Source organism: Bacillus rossius, chromosome 2 (assembly GCF_032445375.1).
Source record: "Bacillus rossius redtenbacheri isolate Brsri chromosome 2, Brsri_v3, whole genome shotgun sequence".
NCBI classification, from domain to species: domain Eukaryota; kingdom Metazoa; phylum Arthropoda; class Insecta; order Phasmatodea; family Bacillidae; genus Bacillus; species Bacillus rossius.
Genome location: NC_086331.1, coordinates 78769075 through 78787105, shown reverse-complemented (window position 1 = coordinate 78787105; position 18031 = coordinate 78769075). Strand labels below are relative to the sequence as shown.

General features: G+C 37.0%; 1 protein-coding gene across 5 annotated transcripts in view; it reads left to right on the top strand.

Annotated features, from left to right (window-relative positions):
• The window catches only part of LOC134529393 (solute carrier family 12 member 8), a 110413-nt gene that overhangs the window by 55486 nt on the left and 36896 nt on the right, over nt 1-18031 (top strand). For all 5 annotated transcript variants that reach the window (XM_063363413.1, XM_063363409.1, XM_063363410.1 and 2 more), the window contains exons 7-10: nt 7910-8010; nt 8971-9104; nt 12469-12668; nt 14307-14454. In XM_063363413.1, coding sequence (XP_063219483.1) covers nt 7910-8010; nt 8971-9104; nt 12469-12668; nt 14307-14454 — 583 coding nt within the window. The remainder of the gene's footprint in view (nt 1-7909; nt 8011-8970; nt 9105-12468; nt 12669-14306; nt 14455-18031) is intronic.

Here is an 18031-nt window from a genome sequence, read left to right as displayed (position 1 = left end):
TTAGGAAGCAGTACATCACCACACAACACACTGGTGAGCAATAACATACCAGAGGTGCAAAGCAAAATTAAAGCAGTGTTTTTGAAGTTATACTTCTGTAGGCATGTTATTTAAAAATAATGAGAGTGAATTTTTACGATGAGCATGCACCATGAAACAAAATTTTCACAGGAAGATGGCGGACCCACGTGTATGAAATTAAACCCACATATAGTCACTTTCATAAAAATTAGGGGACATACCAAACATATTGATTTGCTAAATGAAACTTAATGATAATGAAACTACCCTGGAATATTGTTACGATTATTAAAAATGAAATAATCGTCGTGGGTAAACTACTGGGTTCGTAAATGGATAGCCCAATTAAAGATTTTACTACACAGTTTTATTAATTGCCAATATTTTCATCACTAACAAATAATCTTCTAAAAATGCCTAGTAATCAACTACACTTAAAAATGTTTATTCCCCAGTCACTCGGTTTTAAACACCGCACACCTCGCTGGGCCGCACCTCTGGTGCAACTCTTGCCGCAGCACCCCTTGTGGACCTCTGTCGCGGGACTCCTCGTCGCACTCCGCCTCCGCCGCCGCCGCCGCCGCCGTCGCACTTCCCTTCGCCGAGGATCCGCTCGACGCTTCGCTCGGAACTTGGGCACTCGCGCACCTGCGGCCTCTCGCCACCCAACTATCGCCGAGAACTGAACTCCCAACTAAACTCGGAGGCTGGCGTCCCAGGCTTATATAGGCCAAGGCACCACTTCTAGAAGTCGCGAGCGCGGCTGGGGCCAGTCATGTCATTCCGCGCCAACCCAACGCCAGATTTGTCGAAAAAGGCGTCGGGAGCTCACGCAACCATTGGTGGATTTCCCACAGCTGCCAGGTGTCAGGTTAACAGTGCCAGAGCAAAGCGTCGCGTGGGGAGCGGTGGGAAGCAGGAATCCACCAGGTGCGCGTGGTACGTCTCACATTGTGGCGGCCACGTGACGTCAGTGGCTGTGCTGGGCCGCCAGCCAGCTCCGAACCTGCGCGTGCCACGGCCCTGCTCACGTTCATAACATTGCCCCCTCCTTAAACCTGTTCGTCCCGAACAGGTAACGCATCCCTTCCAGCATATTCCCTCAAGCGGTCCAAATGTACCACTTTCATACGTCCCATCTTTCCTGTCTGGATCCGGTAAATGACATCATTTAGGCGCTTTAAGACTTCATAGGGGCCTTCCTATGATGCTTGAAGTTTAGGGTACCTTCCCTTTCTTCGTTGCGGGTTATACAACCACACCAAATCGCCCTTCTGGAATCTAGTTGAATTGGCTCTTAGTTCATACCTAGTCTTCATTCAATTCGTCGCTAATCAAAGATTCCCGCGGGCCTCTTTTTGTACAAATGACATTCGCTCCTCTAGATGATTTACATATTCAGTGGTGCTGGTCGGCTCCTTGCGCGGACGACCGAACTTGAGTTCTCAGGGCAGCGTCAACTCCTGTATAAACACAATACTCTTAGGGGTCTGCCCAGTGGAGTCATGGATGGAAGATCTATATGCCATTAGGAACAACTGGATATGTTTATTCCAATCCTGTTGATGCTCGGCCACAACTTTGGCAAGGTGTTCTTCAAGAGTTCCGTTGAACCTCTCCATCATGCCATCGGACTGAGGATGTAGGTCTGTAGTCCTGGTTATTTATTCCCAGTAACCGACACACCTCCTGAAATATTGTTGACTCGAAATTGTGGCCTTGGTCTGAGTGGAGCTCCATTGGTACCCCAAATCTGCAAATGAAGTTGTTGACTATTGCATCCGCAACAGTGGTTGCTTCTTGATTAGGAAGTGCATAAGCCTCTGGCCACTTGCTGAAGTAATCCATTGCTACCAGAATATACCGGTTACCATCTGTAGTCTTGGGAAATGGTCCAGCAATGTCGATGGCTATCCTCTCGAGGGGCTCCTACATTGTATGCCCTCATTTTCCCATGACTCCAGTGTTGTGGCCCCTTTTTAGCCGAGCATGCTTCGCATTGTTTACAACAAGCCTCCACATCTTGGCGACACCTCAACCAATAGTAGCGTTGACGGGTCTTGGCTAGAGTTTTGATCACCCCTAGATGACCACCAAATGTACCGTCATTAATTTCCTTCAACACCTCTGCCACTAGACTCTTTGGAAGGAGTAGTTGCATGATAACTACTTTTCCATTTGGACTTTCCCATGCCCTCATTAGTAGCCCATTCACAATTCTGAAGTAATCCCACTGTGCCCAGTAAGCTTTTACAGCCATTCGGTCACTGGAGATTTCATGCCATTTTGGATGTCCAGTACCACTCTCTAGCCAGCTTATGATAGGTGCCAGGTCAGGATCTTGCTGCTGCGCTGCCTTCAATCTGGCACTATCCCATTTTTCTTCCGAAAACCCGGGCACAAACCGTATATAGTAAGTACAGAGTCCCAGGAAACTTCTTTCTTCATGCTTGTTCTTAGGTTGAGGCTACTCCATAACAGAATGGATCTTCTCAGGATCTGTTCACACTCCATCCTGCGATATGATATGCCCAAGGAATGTTACCTCATGCTGGAACAAGAAGCACTTCTTATCACTTAACTTAAGTTGGGCATGGCAAAGCCTGTCGAATACATCCTGGAGATTTTTCAAATGTTCCTTCACTGTTTTCCCTACTACAATAATGTCATCCAGATATACTAGGCATGTTTTCCAAGTCAAGCCATGCAGGACAAGTTCCATCAATCTTTCAAACGTTGCAGGAGCATTACATAACCCGAATGGTAACACAGTGAACTAGAACAGACCACTACCTGTCGTAAAATCAGTCTTCTCCTTATCCCCTGGGTGTAGCTCCACTTGCCAGTAACCACTCTTCAGGTCCAATGTAGAGAACCATCTGGTGCCAGAGAGTGTATCAAGTGTGTCATCGATACGTGGGAGGGGGTAGCTGTCCTTTTTGGTGATGTCATTCAGCTTCCGGTATTCCACACAAAACCTCAGTTGGCCATCCTTCTTTGCCACTAAAACAACTGGGGAAACCCAAGGACTTGCTAATGGTTCTATTGCACCACTCTCCATTGTACCTGCGATCAACTTCTCAGCTTCTTTTTTTTTGCTAGAGGCAGCCGTCGTGGTGCCTGTCGGATCAGCTCTGCATCACCTGTGTTGATGCGATGATAGACCAGGCATGTTCTCCCAAGGTCAGTATCCCCTGAGGAAAATACATCCTGGTTGTTTACCAGAAAAGCTGCTACTTCTTCTATTTCCCCATCTGTCAGCTTATTTTGGCATCACCTTAGTAGTTGCTCTTGATTTGGGTTTAGTGTTTGCGCATCATGTCTAACAGGTGAGGAAGACTCACATTGGCCTACCCAAGAGACTGGTTTGCAGCTCACTATTGGGTCCACTGGTTTAAGGACCCTTGTTCGAGAGTCGAGGTTGGCCACCCTGACTGGTACAACCTCGCCGACTCTTGCAATGCTTCGCGCGACCAGGAGTGTCTTCAATCCTAACTTCATATCTGGCTCTATCAGGTAGCTCATGTTGCCCCTAGGGTCTCCCCTAATCCTAGCTGCTATTATCTGCTCATGATTTGCTGGAATTGAAACAGTTTTGCTAACTACCACTTGCATTACAGGAACTTCTAATTGGTCGGGAGTAAACGAGGCCACCTCTTTAATACGCAGTACCTGTCCTTAATGTCAATAACGAATCCGTATCGAATCATGATGTCTACTCCTAATATTACCTCATCGGTGATATCAGCAACAAGAAAGGTTTGTGATAATGTCCAAGTTCCAATCCTTAACTACAGATCCAGCTGTCCATGCACAGGTAAGGTGTGTCCGGTTTGCTGTTTTGAGTCTGTATGGAATGGGTGTTCTCTTCAGCTTTTCTCTATTTACAATGTCTGTGCGAATAATAGATGCCGATGCCCCTGTGTCAACAGTAAGTAAACACTGTCTGCCATTGATCCATCCATTGAGCAACAAACTGTCATGGTCTCTACGAAATACGGATACAGGAAAACCCTAGGGGCTACCATTTCATTTAGAGCTGGCATGCTCCCCCTCATACCAGCTATTACTCGTTTCCCTGTTGATCTTGCTTTTCTTCCTGTTGTGTTGTCTTCCTGCATGTTGGACAGTCCCACTTGATGTGTCCTAGTTCATTACAGATGAAGCACCGTGGGCATCCTCCTACTCTTTTGATTTGGTTACCTGGAGTATCATTCAGCAGTTTCTTCAATGCCCTTAGAATATCTACTTCATTAGTGGTGTTTCCAGCATTTGCTGCATTGTAGGACTCCAGTCCAACTCTCCTTGTCCTGTTGCTTGTGTTTCTTGAGGCACTGCGTGCTGCCTCAGTTTTCCAGGGCATGAACCAAGGCCTCGCAGCTCTTCTTGTGTTGGGCCAAACAAAGAGTTTGTTGAACTTCCGCGTCTCTGAGCCCGTCTATAAAAGCACTAGTGGCTAGCTGCTGGCGGAACTCTGTTGGTGCTTCTGGGTAGGCAAGGTGCACGTGTCGCTCGATGTCGGCTTCGAACTCTTGGAGGGTTTCCGAAGATCTCTGTTGACGTGTCTTCAGGGCTGTTCTGTACACTTCGCCCATGTGTCGGTCGCCATACCTCAGCTCAAGGGCCTCTACTAATAATACCCCATATTCTTTCTGGTCTGTAATTGGCATGGTCTGCAGCAGCTCTACTGGAGATCCTCGCAGGGCCAAGATGAGTGCTGTAGCCTTTTCTTCATCGTCCCACCCATTTACTTTAGCAGCTGCCTCAAACTGTCGCCTGTAGACAGACCACGACGATTGGCCATCAAAGGTGGGTGGCTTGAATTTTGGGAGACCAGTTGCGCCTTCCACCTTCACGTCTCCAGAATAACTACTCCGTTTCGTAGAAGATGTAGTTTCCTTGAGCATCCGACACCACTCTTCGGTTACCGCTGATACTCGCTGTTCACTGGCTTGCTCGAGTTGAGCCAGCTGTTGCGCTACTAATTCTTCATGTTCTGCTACATGTTACTCCAAACATTGTACTTTGCCTTCTAACTGGTTGCTGGTTTCATTGATTTTCTTTTTCATTTCTTCTTGTGCAGCAACTATTTCATTTCATATCTCTTCTTCGTTTTTCTTGATGTCCTCTTTCTCTGTCTTCATAGCATTCTTCATCTCCTCTTGGCAGTTATCAATTTTATTCTTCATTTCTCCCTGGCCACTCTTCATTTCATTCCTCATTGCTTCCTGGCTACGCTTCATCTCGTCCAGCCTATTCTCCATTTTCTCCTGATTACTCTTCATTTAATTCTTCTTAAGGTCGTCGGCAGCCATCTTTCTTGTCCACATACACTACAAGCATAACACTACTGTTATTTCCCCTATAAGCTAACCTAATCCACAACTAAACACTAACACAAATTTTAAAAATAATACACTCAAAACTAACTACAGTTCCTAACACTAATTTTACTACCTTAAATGTAAAATCTAATTATTATTTTTTTTAGTCACTATTAACTATTTGCAAATATTTAATTAGGGCTATCCCACTTCTACACCAAAAACTTACAATTATTAAAAATGAAGTAATCGTCGTGGGAAAACTACTGGGTTTGTAAATGGATAGCCCAATTTAAGATTTTTACTACACAGTTTTATTAATTGCCAATATTTACATCACTACCAAATAATCTTGTAAAAATGCCTAGTAATCAATTACACTTAAAAAATGTTTATTCCCCAGTCACTCGGTTTTTACACACCGCACACCTCACTGGGCCGCACTTCTGGCGCAACTCTCGCCGCAGCACCCCTTGTGGACCTCCATCGCGGGACTCCTCGTCACACTCCGCCGCCGCCGTCGCACTTCCCTTCGCCGAGGATCCGCTCGACGCTTAACTCGGAACTTCGCTCGGGACTCTCGCCGCACCCGCTGACTCTCGCCACCCAACTATCGCCGAGAATTGAACTCCTAACTCAACTCAGAGGCTGGCGTCCCAGGCTTATATAGGCCAAGGCGCCACTTCTAGAAGTCGCGAGCGCGGCTGGGGCCAGTTGTGTCATTCCGCACCGACCTGACGCCAGATTTATCGAGAAAGGCATCGGGAGCTCGCACGACCGCAGGTGGATTTCCCACTGCCAGGTGTCAGGTTAACAGCGCCAGAGCAAAGCGTCACGCGGGGAGCGTGCGAAGGAGGGAAGGGAAGCGGCGACCCTTGTAATACACCAGGTGCGCGTGCGGCATGTCTCACATTACGGCGGCCACGTGACGTCAGTGGCTGTGCTGGGCCGCCAGCCAGCTCCAAACCTGCGCGCGCCACGGCCCTGCTCACGTTCGTAACAATATATTTGGTAAATTAAAATAGTCATGGTAAAAAGTAATTTCAAGTTTCAAAAAACCTAAAGATACTGGTATTACAACAATTATAATACATATTCTTTATACAATCTTCTGTCAGGCTTCGTAGCGCAGTGGTTATAGTGCATGGTTAATAGGCAAAAGGAATGTGATTCAAAACTTAGCAGTGGAAATGATTATTTTTTTAAATTACAATTTACTGGATTATACAAATTGTGCAGGTATAAATATATATGAATACATTTTATTTGTTTACCGTATTGCTGTAATATTATTAAATACATAGCTCAGTCCATTGGATTCATTATTTTATACTAGGTCGCTTTATATTCTCTATTTTTATTTAACCTAATATTATATTAATCATGTTTGTTAGGAAATAAATTTCCATGAATACACATATGTAATAAAAAATTAAACTATATAATAGTACAACTATCCTTAAGTACTTAATAATTTATAGTACTCTAATGTGTATGGAAACTATATAGTATTAACTTTTGGATAAATTTTAACAAGGTGGGCAGTTTTTAATGACCTTGTCAAAAATCGGGTCCAAGTTGGGGTTTAGTATATCTTTAAGTCTTTTAAATTTTTATACTGAGACATTTCATTCTATATATTTAACCTTTCGCTCTGCAAATCGAATGATTCAATAGTCAACGTAGTTGTTCCAGTAGTGAATTCTCCCGGTGGATGCGGAACTACGTGTGAGTCATGTTCAAACATTTTGTGATTGATATTGAATACTGGTTTGTATAATTAAAAACATTTATTTATTGTGAATATTGGTGATATAAATTGTGTTAATAAACTTTTTCAAGTATGTTTATATAAGTGAGGTTATGTTCCCATATGTATAACTTATTTCCAGTATAAATTATTACATTATTATTTAATAAATATTTAAAATTAATAAATTAGAATAAGCATTAATCATATTTATTGATTTTCATGATTCATTAAAATTCATCTTGATTATTTGAAAAAATTAAATAATTAATTTTATACACATATGCTGTATTAATGTTGAATACTGAGTATTTATTTGATTTTTTTTTGCTATAGTAAATTTCATATAGTTCAGTGTCTTAAATTTAAAAAAAGTCTAATGTAAATTGTATACACACTATTTTTTTTTCAAAACTTATTGGCATGTGTTCACACTGATCTTCAAAATGTTTTTGAATTATTGTAACAGCTCATACACACAGTTGCAAGTGCCTTGCCTGCACATACAGACAAAGCATTGGCATACACACGATTGGCCATCCATGCTTAACAATTTCATTATTTTGATTTAAAATGCCACTGAACTGTTTTTAGTTCGATTGTAGACTCATATTACAGTAAGGTGCAGTTTATTTTTCCATTTTTCATTACTGAAAATCTGACGTGCTGCATTGTTTTGTGTGCTGGAAACTATAGATTTATATTTTTTGATAAATATAAATTACAAAATTAAAAAAATATAATTTTTAAAAACTTTTACATCAGATCTTGGAATAAAATATTGATTGATAAATGCTTAATTCTTTTCTTGCAGGACATTTTTGTACCTGATATTTGTACTTTTCCTTGGAGCAACGTGTCAACGTGCATTTTTGCTGAACAATTACATGATTGCAGCCAAAGTATCAGCTGTTCGTAAGTAATTATTAAAATTGCTATGAAAACTAAGCTTCAAAGTTCAAATATTTTTAAATTAAAATTTTAAAATTGCAATTAAAATGTTGGTTAAGGGTATAGTGTGACAGGTATAAGTTTTATGGTTTTAGCTCCACTTTATTCATGTACTTTTTACTATTTTCAATTTGCTGGAAATGTTGCTTACATGAGAATGTATATTTATTAAGTCAAGATTTTTTTGGTATATTTTTGGTAAGTACAAACGATTTTAAAAACATGATTTGAGCGAGCAAATAGCAGTTATTACAAAATAAAAGTGGATTCTGTTGTGGTCCATTGTAGCTAAGACTAATATGGATGTAGAATGAAGCTAGATAGAGAACTCTTTTTTACTAGCCGCCATCCAAGAATTTGGGAATTAGAACGTTGGGAAGTGGGGTGTATAGTGCAAGGAAGTCTAACTTGTTGCCATCGCTTTCTTGACCCATCACTTATGCATCACTGCTCCAAAACTTAATTTAGGGTCGGTGTGTATTTTAATCTCTTATATCCACAGGAATAATGTGGTGAAAATGCAGCTTGCCTAAGCTTAACTCCTGCCCTACTACATTGCAGTGCCCACCTCATAGTCGTGTTTTTTTTTTGTTAGTCCTGTCAGTGTTGTGCCTGAATCTAAAATTAACTAGCCTTAACTGTTGATAGGCCTGTTCCAAATAAAATAAAATAAATTAATAAAATAAATACATATGTTTCTAACTAAATGCTTTGAAACAGTAGTCTTGAAGGTCACATTCTCTTTGCCTTTGCCTTTGTTTTACCTTTGTTTTACCTTTCAATATAAAATAATTTTAATTTTTGTGAACTTTTGCAAATGTAAGCTCAACATACATTTGCCTTCGTGTATGTTTAGGAATAGTTATTATATTCAACCAGTATTGGTGTACATAATTTTTTTTACAAGTGGAAATTTCATTGCAGAAGTTTTGTTGCTGTGTGGCCTGTATGTTTCGTCCATGTCAAGTTGCCTGGCGGCCATGTACGGTACACCACGAGTTCTTCAGTCTGTTGCCAATGAAAATGTGATTCCTATTATCCAAGTACTTGGAAGAGGGGTAAGTTTCATGTTTCATACTTTATGTATTGGAAATATAATTTTGTTACTGTACTCGAGGACCTTCTCAAAGCCTCCCAATTAACTGGTAATCATCAGTAAGGTATCTTAAATTCAAATATGGCTAGGGTTTGTGAGTGAAGAATTTTCCAACAATTTGTCAACTGGAAGGAGAATATTTTTATTTTATTTTGATGCAGATATAACCCACAAGTCTACCAAATTCGGAAAATGGCCATGAAGCCTGTAAAACTTACTATCTCAAATTATAATGAAAATGTGTTGAATCATTTTTTAACTTTATAACCAGATCTTGCTTCAATTTTTTTTGTTATTTTATCATTTATTGCAGAAAAAATATAGTATCTATCTAACACAAGCCATTGAACTACGATGATAAATTACAAGTAATTACAGTCTATTTTTTTAAAATTATTTTCTCATTAGTAAATTTTAGCTAAATAAATTTGAAATTCCAGATTGTCCTGCCTAAAATTACATGAGGTTTCAAGTTAATTTTTTGCTAATTGCAAAATCTTAATGATTTATTTGATCACTTTCCTACTAATATTGGTATTACAATTTGTGTGGTAAATTACTACCATTTAAACTGAACATCACAAAAATACTTTTCTTTTTTAAGCTATATCATTAGTTACTGAAGAAAATGAAATAAATCTTTTTTAATTAAGAATGTTCTTTTTTGCTGCCCCCCCAATCCCACCCCCTCCCCTGATTTTTAAAGGCCAATTATATTATAAAAAAGGTGTTTTCAACTTTTTTTTATAATTTTTCATTGCATTTTAAGTTTACTTAAAATGTGATTTGAAAAAACTGAACACTTGTTTGACCAAATATCGCATGTTATTACAAATGTATTTTAATTAGCAAACCATTCTTTCATGGCAAGTAAAGTACAGTGCTGGACATTAAAATTGCAACACAACGAAGGATGCACTAGAAGGATCCCATGTTGTGAGGAATGCGTAGGGTATGGTAGGACAAAGACGTGCTTAGTTGTTCACCACAGTGGAGCAGCACGTGTGCCACTAGTGACACACGTGGAGCAGCACGTGTGCCACTAGTGACACTCTAATAAGTGGTATGTAGTGGAGAGCACTGAGAGTTAGTGGCATTGTATTTTGCTGCTGTTTATATGCACAAACAAAGCCACATCAAAGAAGACAATAATTTATTAAATCTTTCAGAGAATCATGGCCTATTTGAAATTTGGATTATCCTACCATGAAATATTAAAATTAATACAACCACAGTGACATGTATATAGGATCAGTGGGTAAAGAAGGGACAGGCTGAGTGACATATGTGAAGCTAATGGCCCCATCACACAAATAAATGGGAGGATAGACATTGGTGTGCATGGTGACTATAAAACTTATTTACACCAAACGTCTTCACTTAGGAGCTTAGACAGTCTGTGCACCGGTGTCCCCATGTTCTTTACATTATACAGACCTTTGTATAACGTGTATTTCACCCAATTAAAATCTGGTTGTACTAGTTCACATCCAGTTTGTTGGTACAATTTTAATGACCAGTAGTTTAGGTACCATTAAACAACAGAACAAAACTTAAAATTTTAACAAGGGTATAGTGTATTGATGATATTATTATTATTATTATTATTATTATTATTATTATTATTATTATTATTATTATTATTATTGCTGTTGTGATGTTTTATGGTTGTCAGTGATTTGTAACTACCTTGAATGATAGACTTCATGTGTCAGTTATTTTAGAGAAATAAACAACATGAAACTTACTTGATACGTGATACAAAAGGATGTAAATGTGATTTTAATTTTTTAATTTTATTAGATTTTCTTGCATTTTCATTAAATTTTTTGAGTAGCAAATAAATATTTTAGGACTCTGTTGTGAGGAAACAATATGTTAACAATAGAGGCAACCACTTATGTGTTTAATTATTGGGATTCCATTGTAATTATGTCTTTATTAATGCAGGAATTCAATTTTTATTACTGAGAAATGATTTCTCATTTTAGAAAAGCATTGGGCAAAAAAATATTTTTGCACTGATTATAATTATGCTCCGAAGCAAACAATGTTGAGTCTTATGCCCATTAACAAGCTTAATGAATTTCACCCATGAAATAATAAAGAATCTTGGATGCTTCAGATTTTAAAATAATAACAGGGCGATGAATGAAGGAAGTAAATATTGTTAATCTTATGGGCCATTTACAACACAACATTAGCCATACATTACATTCGAAAACCTCTTTTCTTACTTTAAAATAACATCCCTATCTTATGAATCGCCTGCCTCTGGATTTTAGTTCATGAATTGATCAAACCTCAGTGTTGTAGTTTTCCAAGTGCCCGCTGCATAGGTTACGTTGCAGCTGTTTTCGCTTGCGATGATGTCACCCATCTTCTGTCCCCATCAGATGGTTCCCGGATACGGTGCTATTGCGGCATTATGATTCAGTTCTTCCTTTGCAGCCCGGGTTATCACCTTTCTCATTGTTATGAAGCTAGCAATAGTATTTTAGAACACTAGTCACCCTCAAGGTTGTTAACCAAATGACTATAACTACCATCTCGGAAATCCGAGTGATATCCCCGATTGCTGGATGTGGATAGTTCAGTAAATATTTCCCGCCGGCACAAGCCTTGTCTTGGTTACCTCCAGAACTTATTCTTTCATGCTGGCAAACCTAACTTTTACTTCCGTCCACACAGTTCACCATGCTCGTTGGCGACCACACAACGACTCGCTGCTGTCAGGCACACTTTGCATGCACCATTGCCCCGCAGTCCACAGTGTTGGGCGTCACGAGCTGGCGCGACATTCAAAATAGAGCAGTCTGTTTCAATCTAATAAACTAACAAGGGGATATTATCTTCACTTTTGGGCTGTTATTTCTTTCTTTCTTAACACGTACTCCTCTTTTTGTTAAATATATGTTATTTTTACACAGTATCATTTTGCTTGGAAATATGAAATTTAAATTTTTGATTTTGCAACATTTAGTACACTTTGAAAGAACATTTTTTAAGTATTAAAGTGAAAATTTAGTGTGTTAGTGAATCCATAACATGTACCGAAATCATCACTTACTGCTTTAGGATTTTTTTTTTGCTTGTAATAGAAACATTTGTGACTTTTGTGTAAAGTTAATAAATATAAACAATAATATCTGGGTATGCAAATGATGGTGTATGAATATTTTATAAGATTTATTTCAGTGAATGAACAATAGTGCAGACAAGCAATAACAAATGCAGAACTGTCAAAAGATATTCCATCTTTTCCTGAATACAATCTAATGTCAGAAAATTCATTTACCCTCTTATTGTTTTTGTTTTCATTCCAGCGTGGTCCAAACAAAGTTCCTCTCTACTCAATGGCTGTAGTTGCTGTCATTACAGTGACTTTCATACTTGTTGGACAGATCAACACCTTGGCTCCAATTGTTACTATGCCATTTCTTTTAACCTATGCTTCAATAGATTATTCTTATTTTGCTTTGGCTCAAACATTTGATATTCAGCACAAAAGGGAAGAAAGATTCAGGCAAGTATTTAATTAGTTTTTTTCTTTTTCTATGGTAGTAAAATAATTTTTAAAGCACTCTCTCTACAAGAAATGCCACAACAAAGAGGCATTGAGAACAATGCTACTATGTATTGGGTAATGGTGAGGACTGTCATTATGTATAGCATGTTCTTAACCAGTATTCATCAGACTTTGCATTATGGCATGTGCGTCAATCTCGCATCCAGGTAATGAGCATTCAGCATAGCCTGTAACTTATACACCTCATCTCAGCTATTGACTTGTTTATTTATTGTTTGTTAACCAGTGAAACACAGCAACATTCCATAAGTCTTGCCCTTTAATTACATGTGAGAGGTCACATGTATAAAAAATAAAGATCAATATTGTTTGAATAAAGCAACTTTATGAAAAAATGTACATTTCACAAAGAAATGCTAGATGATGTGTAGCTGCAGCAGTATGTGACAGTGGTGTAATAAAGGTGGGGCCTCATGGTGTTCCGTCTTCCTCCAAAATTTGGCATAAAGATACTTTAGTACAATTTTACATAGGAGGATTAGAGGAACACCAGCTTTGTTATTGGAAAAAGCTACATTCAGCAAGCTATACAGGGTTAAGTTTTGAACCAAGCAATTGGAAATACGTAGACTTTTGGTGGTTGAAAACTGCATATCTTATAATAGAGATGTTGAAGAAATGTACAAGACTAAAGTAAATTACTGCACAATCATCTCTGAACCGTCCACATAAATTAGATGAACATATAAACAAATAAACATAAGTTGGTAGGTATAAATATTAATACAAATGCAAATTTATATTGGCAGAATATATTTCTTGCTGTGCTCTAGCATGTAACATTTTAAAATAAATGGATATTCCTTTTTTCATTATGTGCTAAATAACCAGGTTTTTGTACTCTGCAAAGATGCATAGAGAGTGTTCTAATTATCAACGTGTCTGTGCCAGTAAATGTCCATAACTTGGGACACAGATTAATAATACCAAAATATTTTATCACAGGATTTTTAGGTTTGATCTCTGTGACTGTGTGGAAAATAAATAGTAAATTCTCTAGTGTAAACTAATATATTGAATTAAAACTACAACTCACTTTCATAACTCTCTCTCTCTCTCTCTCTCTCTCTCTCTCTCTGTGTGTGTGTGTGTGTGTGTGTATGAGTGAGTGTGTGTGAGAGTGTGTGTGTGAGTGAGTGTGTGTGTGAGTGTGTGTGTGTGAGTGTGTGTGTGTGAGTGTGTGTGAGTGTGTGTGTGTGAGTGTGTGTGAGTGTGTGAGTGTGAGTGTGTGTGAGTGTGTGTGTGTATATATTACTTAATCATTCCTGATGATCAAGTTAGCTTGTGTGCATGCACTGGAAAAATTTCTTTGTTTTTTATTGATGACCTTAGTAGGTAATGTCTATTTTTAACATACTCTTAAGATAATGGGTTATAAATATTTAAAAAAACATAGTATAATTTAAGAAAAAGCTGTTGCAATTATCATTCTCAGTTTAAAATTTTAATGAATGTATTAGTAATTTTAATACCAGCATTTTGTAGTTTCAAATTCAAATTACACCCTTTTATGTTAGTTGGTCATAATTGTAACGTTTTATTAATTGACTTTTATTTCATCATTATTGTATACAGAATACAGTCCTATCGAAGTTCCAGTGATCTGAGGCAGCAAGCAGTTGGATATGGGACGACTGAACATGTTGCCTCTGAAGCTGTAGACAGATTTAATAATGATCTAGACTATCTCTTTCCAGAGAGAACTCATCACAGGAGAACTAATGTAAGTAGTGTATGGATAGCCTTCTTTGTAATAAATTACAAGTTCTCTAATCACCTTAGCAATTACTTTTAATATGATTAAAGCATTTATTATTATTAATTTTAATTTTTTTTGAAATACTAATTAATATTAAAAGTAATGGTTATATTTTAGTATTTGTTACATTTTTCATGATTTTTGTTATATATTATATACATGTTAATGTGCAAAAGTCTCTCATGATATTCTTTCATATCAGTATGCATATGAGATATACAGACTTCTATTGCTTTTTTTTTTTGTGATCTCTATATTATGTATTGTATTTTTCATGTGTTGGATTCTAGGTAGATGTGGCTGTGAAATAGAGGGTTTTTACAGGGCTCTTTTGCTTCCCCATTTAATAGTTTCTTTTGCTGTCTGATCTCACCCTTTCACCCATATGTCTTTGATGACGTTAATTTCAATTATTCGTTGCACCAAATTGAGACATTCATTTTATATATATTCCACAATCTTTGGAAGCAGTAGATATTTTTTGTTGGAGGAGTGTTTCTGCACGTATCCATCATGGGCTAAGAAACCAAGCAACTATAAAATGTTGGACTGGAATTGGGAGGACCTGGGTTTGAATTGTGGTCCAGCATTCCTTATTTTAATTTTCCATGGTCTCCAGAAATCACTCCAGGCAAATGCAATCAAATAATATTTAAATAAATTAACAAATTTGTTTTCCATTATAACATTTGCAAAAATTGTGCTCAAGGTTCCCCAGGTGTCTACAGGTTACAGGAATCACAAAAGTTATGAAAAAGTAATGAAATTGAAAGACTAGTCACGAAAGTCATGAAAAAGTCCCAAAACAAACATAATATTGCTGGTAGTCAAAAAATTTAATTTCTAGCAGCCTTTTGCTTACTTGAGTTTAGTTTTTTTGATGCCTCACTTCATTTGAGGGTCTCACATTAAATATAAATAGTTAGAGACTGTCCATTTAAATCATGTACCAAAATTTGTATGTTCCTTTAAACAGTGGATATAGTTCTTATGATGTTTAATTTCGCTTATTATATATGAATGACCCTGTTATACAAATTAGTTGAAAGAAAACTTCATTTTATGGTTCTGAAAAAGTCCTGGTGTGGACACCCTGGCTCCACAACAGCTTACGGGTATGCGATTCTGCTTCTTGCTGATTTTGTGCCTGTGGTCTAAAGCTCAAGTATTTTTACTTTGAAATCATAGGGTGAAAAATTTGGTTAGGAACAAGGTATTTATAGGACAGCTAGTGTACATCTTAAATGATATGAGAAGTTCAAAGTTGACTGTCAGGTTTTGCAGTTATAGCTTAAAGATAAGTATTTCAACATGCTTGCTCCCTCCAGTTTATTTACAGCATTCCAAAGTTAGTGTATGGTAGTTATGTTACTCTTCAAACTGACATAAAATAATGAAACAACTTTTGATGATCTACACAATAGTACTTTAGTGCAAGTTACAGACTACCACCATAAATTTATTGCTGCTTATCAGTATAATTGATTTTCTGGAATAAAATTGTAGTGGAATGATAAAATATGTTAATCAGCCAAAATATTATGGTTTCTGTATGTAAGTAATTATTTTTATTCATATAAAGACTCTGCTGACCATAAAATTTCAGAAAAAAGACATGAATGAGAATTTTTAAAATATTTGTTTGTTTTTTAGGTTTATTTATGTATATATTTTTTAATTGATACAGTTGAAGAAAAGGTTTTAATAGTATGAGAATGTCTCTTAGAATATCAATTTGAGTGTTGTCATTTAAAAATTTAAATTGTATGACCCAACTACAGAAATTTTATTTTATTTAGTTTTCAAGCAATCATTCTTTAAAGGAATACAATTTTGTAATGCTATGTAAGCAATGAAAACCCTTAACTTTTGGTTTCAAGTGCATTATGTAGTTGCACTGATCGGCTTAACCATTATTGTTGTTGTAACATATTTTGGCATAAAGCATTAGAATGTGTGATAATATTGGCAGTAAAAAGACAATAAGATAAAAATTAATAGTATGTGAAGCTTGAATTGAAACAAATTTATGGTTGCAACTTAAGTTCTGAATAACAAAACTTACAGAAGTTCTTAACTGAAAGGAAAAATAGGCATAATATTATAGTACTTTTACAATGTATACATTCATGCAGGTTGGAATACTTTGAATGTGATTTTTATGTGAAAATTTTATACTGGTTCTTTATTTGTGTTATTTCAACTCTCATAGATAATTTAAAGGGGATTCAGCTGTTGGTTATGCTTGAAAAATCTGCCAACATAATTATTTTGGGAATTTTGGAAGATTGATTTATGTTATAGAAAATCAAATGTAAATCCCTTTGGTATACATACATAAAAAACTGTAAAATTGTACTGTAAGCACTGAGGATAAAAGAAAAGGTTTATAAATAGATTATGGAAACATAATTTATTATATAGTTGAATTTGAACAAAGCGTAAAGTCCCTAAAAGGTGCACAGATGTGTCCTATTTCTACTGGAGATCAAATATGATTGGGGGATGTGAGTGCATTCTGCACAGCATTGGTATATGATGCATGTCATGGGAAGACTTATTAACTTATAATAAATAAGTGTACACAGCAGAACAATCACACTAGATATTTTTATTATTTAATTAACAAACAGATTTAACTAGCAAATTTTTGAAATGTAAATAATGGTGGTTAGGCTGACTGGTTTTCAATTAAGTGTGTGAGTTTATTAAAGTAAATACAACAAGCAGGCAAGACAGACAGTATACTCAGAGTTAAATATGCCTGTCCGAACATAGCTTACACGTGGGTTTTTAGTTATCCTTGTTTTATTAGGGAGTGAACTTTTCTTGTACAAAAAACTGTTCCAGTGGGAGTGGTTATTTATTTGGCGGGAGCTTAGGAATATCTTTGTAACTTTGCCACCAATGAATAAGTACTATGGGATTTAATTATAAAGTTTTAAGACTGCGTCTGTAATTTCAAAATGGCAATAATTACATAGTATATTGTGATGGATCTCCTTAAAGTAGTCACGTTCTGACTGATCTCACCAGCTCCGACAGTGTTGCCAATTTTAGAAGTATTCCTGGTTTCTAAAAATTTTTATAAACCCTATTGCTTCGCCCAGTGATTTCCACTTGCATTATCTCAATGAGTAGATACATGAAAATAAGCCTGAAAACGTACTGGACTAAGGAAGCCAAGAGTAAGATCTACCAGAGGTGGAAAACAAGGGGTAAGCATTCAAAATTTAGAAACTTTACACTTAAGAAAAAGTGGGGTGTAAAGGAAGGGATCGTAATCAGCTAACTTAAAAATAAAAACACTGTAATCAGGTGTTTTAATGGATAAATTTAATATTGAAGTGTTTTCTCTAATTTTTTTTGGTGACATTTTTTTTACTCTCACTAAAGGTATTCTAGCCACATACGACAACAGATTTAATAACATGATAAAAGAAATAAAGAGTTACCTTCCAATCAGGAAGCAAAAAAAAAACTGTCTGGTTAAACTAAATTCCATAGAGATCATATTAAGAATTATATAATTTAACAATAA